Genomic DNA, 10,952 nt, shown 5'->3' with positions numbered 1-10,952 from the left:
TAATTTGTTTGAAACACTGTCTTGGGAATAATATGCAGTCGTCAGAAAGTCTCTTGGTTATGTCTCCTTCCCACGCATTTGGTTTTATAGAGGCATTGTATAATAGAATGGCGAGTGCAGAAAGAGGCCTTTCAGCCAATCAACTCTGCACTGACCCTCGAAAGAGCAACCCATAATCCCGCAAGGCATTTTTACCAAACCTGTACATCCCTTGACACTACAGGGCATTCAAGGATGGCCAATCCACCTAACCTGCACATGTATGGAGGGTGGGAGGAAGCAAGAGCACCCGGCAGAAACACAAGCAGACACAAGGAGAATGTGCAAACTCCATACAGCCAGTCACTCAAGAGAAACTGAGATCTGGCAGCATCTGTGGAGAGAAACCATGTTAACCATTTTGCTGATTGGATTTTCGTTCGTCCCTTCTCTCTCTCTCCTCCGCCTCTTTTCCACCTCCATACTCCCATTTCATTCTTGATATGTGATTTAATATTATGCCCTCTTGTTCTGCACTGACTGCCCAAAGGTAATCGTTTTACAACTTCACCCTCTGAGTGATTGGATTAAACCTATTATCCTAACTGTTTCCAAAATTTGACCCATTATTATCTTCGTGTCAATTCTTTGTAACGTGGGGTCAACACAAACCACAAAATGCAGTATTTCTAACAGGATCTGTCGTGGCTGTGTGTAGTGATTCATCACTTCATGTGCCAATATCCTATTAACCATTCTGATAGCTTTATTTCCCCATGCTGTAACTTTGTGATTTCTGTTCACAAACACCAACATCCCCTTGCTGCTCCATAGTTCCTAGTTTTTTGCCAAGTTTCATTTCTACTGCAACTATTTTGTATGGGAATGGCTTTGTTAACCATTGCTTATGTTAGGAAATGGGTATTACTTGTTCCCCTTTGCTAAGCCCCTCCTTTAATGATGTGGTTAACTGTGTAGTTACAAGCTCCTTGGGTGTCTCTGCTTTAGTCCACAGTTTGCTGTCGTGGTCTTTTAAGTTGCTACCTTCCTTTTTATCAGTTTAACATAAGATGCATAACATACTCATTCAAGCCCATTTTATAAATATGCTGCATTTGTTCCACATTGGCTGCTTGTTTTGTGTACGCAGCTTTCCAGGTAAATGGAGTTAAAAGTGTAAATGAGAAAATTTCATTCCTGAGAGTAACACAGTAATTCAGGGGTTAGCACTGCAGCCTCGGCACCAGTGACCCAGTTTCAGTTTGAGTCTTGGGTGACTCTGTGGAGTTGGCATGTTCTCCCTGTGTCTGCATGGGTTTTCCTCGGGTGATCCAGTTTCTTATCGTAGTCCAAAGGTGTACAGGTTGGGTGGATTGGCTACACTAAATTGTCCTGTAGTGTCCTGGAATGTGCAAGTTATGTGGGTTAGCCATGGTAAATGTGAGGTTATGGGAGTAGGGTGGGGGGTGGAGCTGGATCTGGGTCAGGGTCAGTGCAGACTTGATGGGCTGAATGGCCCCTCTCCGTGCTGTTGGGATTTTGATTATCACAGTTATTCCGTGTGGCTAGCCAAGTATTTATTGCCCGCCTCGTCCCGTCCCATCCCTAATGACTCTGGGGAAGTTGGTGGTGAGAAACCTCTTGCCCTGCTGCTGTCCTTGGGATAAGGACACATTGTTGTTAAAGTCGCAGGATTTTGACTTGGTGACAGTAAAAGAACAGTAGTTTCAAGTTTCAGGAATGGTGTTTGGTTTGTTGGGGAATTTGCGAACACAATTCATCCGCTTATCTGAGCAAAGGTATACTGGCAATGGAGGCAGCCCAGAGGAATTTCCCTCAGTTGGTTCCAAGTCTCGAGTGATTTTTTTTCCTGTGAGGAGTAGGTTGGGCTGGTACTCATTGGAGTTTAGACGGACGAGAGGCAACTTTATAGAAACATTCAGAATTGTTAGGGGGAAATTGATGAGATTGGTCTGAGGCTCATCCACAAGAGGAAACACAGTGTGTAATTTCAGAGTAAGGAATTACCCATTTAAATCGGATTAGGAGGACTTGTTTTTCCCCCTGCGTTTACTGAATCTGTGGAATTCCTTACCGTAGAGGACTGCAGAGGCTGGGTTAAGTGAATACAAGGTTAAGGTGCAGATTTTTAATGCTTGGGGGAATCCAGAGTATGGCAGGAAAGTTTTTAGTTGAGGAATACCAGATCAGCCATGATCTCCTTGAATGACAGAGCAGACTCGATGGGCTGAATGGCCTACTTCTCCTATATCTTCCGATCTGAGGGGTATTCCTATGCATGTGTTATCCTTGCCCTTCAAGGTGATAAAAGTCTTGAGCTGTCCTGATGAGTTGCTATACTGTTTCTTGTAGATGGTGTGCACTGCTGTGCTGTGCTTTGGTGGATAGCAGCTGGAGAAGCGACTGCTTTGTTCTGAATGATGTCAAGTTCCTGGATTTGGAGCTGCACTCGTACAGCAAATGGGCAATTTTTCTATCACACTCTTGACTTGTGCCTCTGGATGATCGACTGTCAGGAGATGAGTTGTTCTCTGCAGAAGTTCCAGCCTCTGACCTGCTCTTGTATGAACTGGGCAAAGAAAGAGCTTAAACTGGAAGTGTCAAAAATATCTCAGTTAAACATCAGTGTAACAGTTAATGAATAATGCCTGGCCTGTTTATACACTTAGACTGAGCTGCGTCAATGTTACCTGAAAACCGAGGCTGTAGGTTTTGTGAATGACAGGTGCTGAAAAAAATACTCAGCTCTTTATTCCAAGAAAACTACAAGCGTTAAAATAGTTCACTTCGCATGGTGTAGGGTGGGGAGTCCTTGGGAATTGGATCATTTGATGATGATTGTTGTTGATACCTGGGATCCCTCGTGTTCCATACTCAAGAAAAAGTTGAGGAACCGAGTCGCAAAAGTTAAACTTCAATCGATACAAAAATACAGTCTGACTGTGAACTCATTGCTGCTTGAGAGACCTTGTCTTGCACAGGTTGGCTGTGTTTTGTAACATCAAATTGAATGAATGTCATTCTGAGGATAACGCTGTGCAACACATGCCAATGTTATGTATTTGCCTAGTCTTTTCAAGAAGCCTATTAATTAAAGTAATTTTGGTGTGATTTACATCTCTTTTGATTTGGTGCAAACTGCTTGACCCTTGTAAAACTGCAGGTTAACTATGTTCATGTTGAGGTATCTCCTTCTCTCCTAGATCATATAGATTTTGCTGCCAATCAGTGCGTTATCTTCTGATGGATGAAGACCCTAACACTGCAAAGCCTTGTTCCCATGGCGAGTCCTGCGGTCAGTCCTGACTCTTCCTCTTCCGATAACCTCAGTCCAGATGAGCTGGAACTTCTAGCAAAGTTGGAGGAGCAAAACAGGTGTGGATCAGCAGCAGCAGCAGCAGCAGCACAACATGATGATACTGTCGTATGAGCTAGTTTAATACTGTCATTTAACCTGAACTCAAACTGTGCTAAATACTTGCTCAAGTATGTCGCTTGAGTCTTCATTTTAGTCAAGCTGTTGACTGGAAAGCATGGAATAAAGTGTGGTCTGATTGCTTTATGGAGGCCTGTATTTGGGGGTTCATTTCCTGGCCATGCTAGCTGCTTTGCTTGCTCTTGTGGTCAATACTATTTGCTTTGGTGCAGGATATTATGTGAAGTATCTTCCCTGTTTATAATTTTTGGCATGCTTCCTGGAAGCTGAACATGCCAGTAAAGGTGGTTGCCCCACGACATGCAGTCATGGCCTCTGCTATCACGTCATTCATGTGCCATTCATGTTATGGTTCACTAAGGAGCATGAATTGCTTTCCATCAATTTGAAACATTTAAAGTCACTTTCCAATAATAAAACATCAGGGACTTTAAGATAGAAAGCAAAAATAAAATGTGAATGTCTTCCATTGTTTTATGGAAAATAATTGCTACTTTGCAGGAGAACTGGCTCATGTCAATAGCTTGCATGACAATTGGAGAATTGACTAGTGTGATCAGGCTATTTGACAGGTACTACAGCATTTTTCTGTTCAAGCACAGAAAATATAGGTGAGAAACATGAAGGCAGAGAGAGAGGTGTGGTTGCACTGGTGAAATTTATGCACGATTGGTTAATATTAACAAATATTTTGATTAGAGGCTGCATAGAAGGTGGTATTTTTAGGAGATGGACGGAGAATTGATGGTCAGTGAGATATGCAGTGACATCCTCACATTTAGAACATAGGATTAAACCTGTGCTGTACTTTTCTAATGTAAAATAAACTAACTTAACCGCCGCACCCCTCAACTCACTGCTATCCATGTGCATGTCCAGCAGTCGCTTAAATGTCCCCAATGACTTTGCTTCCACCACCACCGCTGGCAACGCATTCCATGCATTCATAACTCTCTGTGTAAAGAACCTACCTCTGACGTCTCCTTTATACCTTCCTGCTAATATCTTCAAACTATGACTTCTCATACCAGTCAATCCTGCCCTGGGGAAAAGTCTCTGGCTATTGACTCTATCTATTCCTCTCATTATTTTGTACACCTCGATCAGGTCTCCTCTCTTCCTCCTCCTCTCCAGAGAGAAATGTCCGAGCTTATTCAATCTTTCTTCATAAGGCAAGCCCTCCAGTCCAGGCAGCATCCTGGTAAACCTTCTTTGCACCCCCTCCAAAGCCTCTGTATCTTTCCTATAGTAGGGCGACCAGAACTGGACACAATATTCCAAGTGTGGCCTCACCAGGGACTTGTAGAGCTGCAGCAAAACCTTGCGGCTCTAAACTCGATCCCCCTGTTAATGAAAGCCAAAACACCGTATGCTTTCTTAACAAAATGAGCAGATGAGGAACCTGTTGTTCTATGCTCATGAAACCTGTTCCTCTACTCAACTGAGCATTTTATAGCACCAGAACACCTCTGTAGACAGACAGTGGAACAGGTTTTGAATGAGCTGCTTTTGTTTTTAAAGTATTTGAAATTAAAGTATCTATACCTAACCAAACATCAACAAAATTCTTTATTCTTCTGTGGAATGTGGGCACGAAGGTCAGTGAACTGACTGTCTCATGAGACAGAGGGCAGTTCAGAGCCTTCTAGGCCAAACTAGTAAGGTTACCAGATTCTATTCCAATCTTTATCATAACTGACGATGGACAATTGATGTAGTTCCAATTAAAGTAGAGTGATAGAGTCATACAGCACGTAAACAGACCTGTCGGTCCAACAAAGTCAGACAACTCTGACCTTAACGGGAAATCCAGATACCACCTCTGTGAGGCCATTAGCGATGCAAACAGGCAATACTGGACTAAGCTTGAGATTCAAACCGGCCACATGGATACCTGCTGTTTGTGGCAAAGCCTACACTGTATAACTGTATAACATAATAGCGGACACAAATGCATTCCCTCCCTAATATGCTAAATGCATTTTATGGTCATTTTGAACTGAAGATCAGTGAAACAGTGTCATCTGTCCCAACAGCCTTTGAGGCACCTGTTCCTCAGTCAGATCAGCCTTTTTGTGAGTGAACCCACAGAAAGTGACTGGCCTGGATGGGATTCGTGGCCTTGCATTCATATCTGCATGTACCAGCTGGCGAGGGTATATACTGACATCTTAACTTCTCAAAACTACAATCTGAAGTCCCCACCTGCTTCAACAAAACCACCTTCATTCCTGTACCAAAGAAAATACTGCAGCTTGCCTTAACAATTACTGCCCAGTGGCTCTGACCTCCATTGTTACGAAGTGCTTGGAGAGCTTGGTCATGGCCCATATCAGTGCAGCTTCCCAACCTGCCCTGATCCTTTTCATTTTGCCTACTGTCGCAACAGGTCCATGACCGACACCTATCCCTGGAACATCCGGATAACAAGGATACCTAATTATTAACTACAGATCCTCCTTCAGCACTCTACTTCCAACTAAATTAATCTCCAAGCTCAGTGACCTAGGTCTCTGCTCCAATCTATGCAACTGCATCTTCAACTTCCTGAGCTATGGGCAGTGATTAATGAGAATAGGCAACAGCAGCTCCTCCATGAGAATGCCCCACACAGCTGCATACTTAGTTCTTTACGATATACCCTGTACACTCATGACTCTGGCTGAATTCTGTCCTGACTTCATGTACAAGTTTGCTGGCAACATCATTGTTGGCCAAATCTCAAACAATCTCCCCTTCGATGTCGGCAAAATAAAGTACTGATCATTGACTTCAGGAAGCAAGGTGGAGGCTATGCCTCTACATACATCAGTGGAGCGTCCAGTTCCTAGCAGTGATGATCACCCACAATCTGTCCTGGTCCACCCACGTTGGTGCACTGGTCAAGAAACACAACAATGCCTCTAAGACCTCAGGAGGCTAAGGAAATTTGGCATGTCTGTAAAAACTCTTGCTTGTGCTCACCCCTCGGCCCTGGGGATGCAGTTCCTGAGTGCAGGAACAAAGTTGCCATGTTTCAGTTGTATTGAAGACTGGTGAGACAGCATCTGAGCATCGCATGCCCCTTGTTGTGGGAAAGATGTACTTTTCATTGAGTTGTTGGTACAGGGTGGAACAGTGCTCTCAGGAGAGTTGAGGCAGCTAGGGCCTGTATTCTGAGGAGTTTAGAAGAATGAGAGAATTTTAATAGAAGCTTAAATCCTTAAAGGGAACGACAGAGTAGATGTAGAAAGGCCGTGGGTCAGAGTTAGGCAGCTTTTTGAAACTGAATAAGCATTTCTTCAACCGCACTACTTCTCTACTCCCAGAGCTGTGGAGGCTTAGTCGCCGAATATGTTTGAGAGTGAGATTGTTGGTTTTCACATATGGCAAACCTTTAAGTGGTACGGGGATAGTGCAGAAAAGTGTTCATTTGGAAGGTTACCACAATCTCATTGAATAGCAGCGTGGGCTTGAGGGGTTGACTTTATTGAGGGGCTGCTACTTAGTTCTATGTATGGTGTTGTGTGTTTCTGAGATGTTCTATACAAATGTCACAATTAAAGCAACCTATCTGTGTCATGACCCGAGATGATCCTGAGTGTGAATGGCCATCTGTCCATGTTGCTTACTGTTTTACAATTGATAAGTGAACACTCAGTACAAAAGATTGACTTTTAAAATTTAACTCCATTTAGATAATTTACCATTCTGTTCTTCTGCCCAAAATGTGTCACTTCACACTTATCCATATTAAACTCTATCCCTCAAATCTTGATCTATTTGACTAACCTAACTATATCCATTTGTAAATTTCTTCTTTCTTTTTATTGTAATTTACTTTCTGACCTATTTTAGTGACAGCTGCAAATTTGGTTTCAGTACATTCTGTACCTGCTTCCAAGTCATTAATATAGTTTGTAAATAGTAAGGCCTGAAGACTGAACTTTCTGGTACCCCTCTAGTTACAGTTTACCCATTTATCCCAAGGCTCTGCCTAGTGTAGGTTAGCCAATCCTCTATCCAATCTAACATGTTATCCCAACCCACGTGATCTTAGCTTATGTATTAACCTTTTTGTTAAACACCTTAACAAAGACTAGATATAGTATATCTACAGGATTCCCATTATCCAGTTTGATGGGTCTTTGAAGAGCTCTTGCAAATTAGTCAAACGTGATTTACTCTTCATAAACCTATGCTGATTCCGATGGATTGTCTTTTAACTGTCCTGTTACTGTCCCTTTACCAGTTAGTTTGTATTGTTGTCTTGTTTCTCCTTCCAAAGTATGCTACTTTTGGGGAATAAGCAACAGTAAATTGATGGGAGTGGCCCTGGAGCCACTGCCACTGGCATTTAAGAAAATCTCACTGTTCTTGTGCCATTTGACACCCTGCCCCCGCGCTTTGTCTCTGCTCTTGCACTGTAGCCACTGTCTCCCTCCCATTCAGTTCCTTGTTCCTTCGTTCTTGGACATGGTGAGCGGTGGGAGCAGGATGGACAAGGTATTCGAGTGGGAAAGTTTTTTAAAAAAAAAAGACTATGAAGGCCAGGTTCCAAATTAATTCAGGAGATGAGGAAACACAGATGGTGCCCTCCTGCTTTGATGCGGTGTCAGTGGCAATGCAACTGTGTGGGTGGTGTAGACAGTCACCTCCTTCAGCCACCACCCCCCAAAACCTTGGGTCTAACAATATAGTGCAATGCATCATAGTGGTGAGCCACGAAGGTTGAAATGGGTTGACTGAAGCCATGCACAGATTTTGTCTGGGGTATGTTTGAGTGGGTATGTCAGTAGGTGTCAATATTTATATCTCACATTATTGTGGTTTCCTTAATTGCTGTTAGAGAGTTACAACATTCTCATTGAAGGGAGTAACTGTTGAGACTGCTGTGCCTGGTTCTGTAGTGACACGTTCTCTATATTTTACCAAGCTCTCTTATCCCATCAAAAGTCCGGATTCCTACTACAAAAGTCTCTCTAACTTCCACTAGGTTGCTGGAGGCTGACAGTAAGTCATTACGATCTGTGAATGGATCGCGGCGGAACAGCAGCGGCTCCCTCGTATCGAGCTCGTCGGCCTCGAGCAACTTGAGCCACTTGGAGGAGGACACCTGGATCCTGTGGGGCCGTCTCATCAATGAGTGGGAAGACGTGCGTAAAAAGAAAGAGAAACTGCTGAGGGTGAGTTACACAGGGAGGCTGGCAGATGGTCTCCGATATTGGGCGGCACGGTGGCACAGTGGTTAGCACTGCTGCCTCACAGCGCCAGAGACCCGGGTTCAATTCCCGCCTCAGGCGACTGACTGTATGGAGTTTGCACGTTTTCCCCGTGTCTGCGTGGGTTTCCTCCGGATGCTCCAGTTTCCTCCCACAGTCAAAAGATGTGCAGGTCAGGTGAATTGGCCATGCTAAATTGCCCGTAGTGTTAGGTAAGGGGTAAATGTAGGGGTATGGGTGGGTTGCGCTTCGGCGGGTCGGTGTGAAATGTTGGGCCGAAGGACCTGTTTCCACACTAAGTAATCTAATCTAATCTAATCAAATTGCATGGCCAATCAGCTAAAACGAGAGGCCTTGCTTGATGATCAAAGCTCAGTATTATCCAAGATAATGCAAGCCCTGATTGATTGGTCCACATTCAACATTCACTCCCTCAGTCACTGATGTTGAGTGACAGCAGTGTGTGACATTTGCAAGATGCAGTCCAAGAGCTCAGCAAGATTCATCCCAACAAACACCTTAGAAATTCTCAACCTCTATCACCTACAAGAACAAAGGAACACTACCTGCTGCAAGCCACACACTATCATGACTTGGATATTTGTTATTCTTTCACAATTGCTGGGTCCAAATCCTGGAGCTCCCTCCCTAATAGCACTGTGGGTGCATTTGCAGCATATGGTCTTCAGCCCTTCAAGCAGAGCAGCTCACTGCATACACCTTGAAGGCAAACTGGGTGGGCAAGAAATGCTGATCGGGCCACTGACACATCTATCCCATGAACAAACTGAGAATAAACATGAGCATACAAACAACGAACAAAAGTAGGCCATGAAGCCCTTCAATCCTGCTCTACCCTTCAGTAAGGTCATTGCTGATCTGATTTTAACTGCAACTCTCATTCCTGCATAATACCACTTAGAATCGGTCATTTCCTTTCAGTCCTATCAAGCTTCCATTAGATTCTAAGTAATTATGGTTCATGTTTATGGCTTTCACACATTTGGGTTTTTCTGTCATCCGGAAGAGCCTGCCAATGATTTTTAAAAATTCCTCCTATTGTGCTTTAGGTCTGATTCCACCTCAACACAACTTCCAATTCAGGTGTGACTGTTCACAAAATTACAAATGTCAGTCTATTCCATCTCAGATTGAAACCTAGCTTGATAGATCACGTTTTGATTTGTTTTAGTTTTAACTAAGTGCTCCCTCATTGAAACATAAGCACAAACTGTTCTAGCTGTTGCTTTAATAATAAAATACCATTATTATTAAGTGAAATGAAAATAGATTAAACCAAGCTATCAATTGATTTAAAAAGGATCCAAGAGTTTTAACACACAGTTAAAGTATAATCCCATTGATCCCAGAACACACCTTGTAGAAATTGAAAAGAAAAATGACGTCTTTAGTATAGTGCCTAAGGCACGTGCCTGGTACAAAAACGGCACTTGTATCAGACTCTGCCTTTTAATACCACTGTAGGTTTAAGTCATGACTTCAACATAGACTGGAGCTGCAGATTGTTTCTTCCTGGAACTGCTACAGACCAGAGTTTATACAAAACCTGCTTTATCTAACCTCCTTTTAGGGTTTTGTGATAACAACTCTGGTCACTCACTAGCTTTTAAGGTAATCTATATTTCTTTTCACTGTAACTTTCCCTTTCTCAGGAGCACTGGTTTGCACAACCATCTTCACTAAAAGGTTTTTGCAGAACTGCACAAAATTCAAAGTAAAACTAAAATGAAATCTCTTTCTGAGTATTGAGTGTTTCCGTTAAGTTTAAAAACATCTGAGTTAAACTGGAGTTCAGTTATCTTGTTCACTCATAAAACCTACTCATGTACATCCAAAAAAAATTAACTCCAAAGCTAGACTTCAAAAACTTTTTTCTAAAAGCAGTTACCATGGCGACAAAAATACTTACTGACATCAGACACACAGAAGGAAAGACTTTGCATTCCTTTTTGTTTTAGCTGGTCCTTACAGTAAGCATGGTCTTTGTTTGAGTGAAAAACGTGTTCTCTGTTTAAGCAAAGAACCTGAGAATATTTAATTTGCTGGTAAAATTAATCTGACAAACAATTGTCAGATTGGTATCCAAAATCCTGAGGCAGTTCTTGAGCTGAGCACTTAAATACATCCCCTCAATGAATGGGAAGAAATGGCATCTAATAGATGAAGGTATACTAATCATGGGCGGCACAGTGGTTATAGCACTACTGCCTCACAGCGCCAGAGACCTGGGTTCAATTCCAGCCTGAGGCGACTGTCTGTGTGGAGTTTGCACATTCTCCCCGTGTCTGCGTGGG

General features: G+C 42.9%; 1 protein-coding gene across 6 annotated transcripts in view; it reads left to right on the top strand.

Annotated features, from left to right (window-relative positions):
• The first annotated feature begins 3,203 nt into the window (after positions 1-3,203).
• Positions 3,204-10,952, top strand: part of LOC122552164 (EVI5-like protein) — a 214,493-nt gene continuing 206,744 nt past the window's right edge. For all 6 annotated transcript variants that reach the window (XM_087983404.1, XM_087983407.1, XM_087983403.1 and 3 more), the window contains exons 1-2: positions 3,204-3,375; positions 8,412-8,601. In XM_087983404.1, the coding sequence (XP_087839530.1) occupies positions 3,248-3,375; positions 8,412-8,601 (318 nt within the window). In that variant the 5' untranslated portion in view covers positions 3,204-3,247. The remainder of the gene's footprint in view (positions 3,376-8,411; positions 8,602-10,952) is intronic.

The sequence above is a fragment of the Chiloscyllium plagiosum genome, unplaced genomic scaffold (assembly GCF_037043375.1).
Source record: "Chiloscyllium plagiosum isolate Xiang-an unplaced genomic scaffold, Cpla_swu_hap1 HiC_scaffold_45, whole genome shotgun sequence".
Lineage (NCBI taxonomy): Eukaryota > Metazoa > Chordata > Chondrichthyes > Orectolobiformes > Hemiscylliidae > Chiloscyllium > Chiloscyllium plagiosum.
The sequence above is the reverse complement of the archived record's forward strand: the minus strand, read 5'-3'. Positions and strand labels throughout refer to the sequence as shown.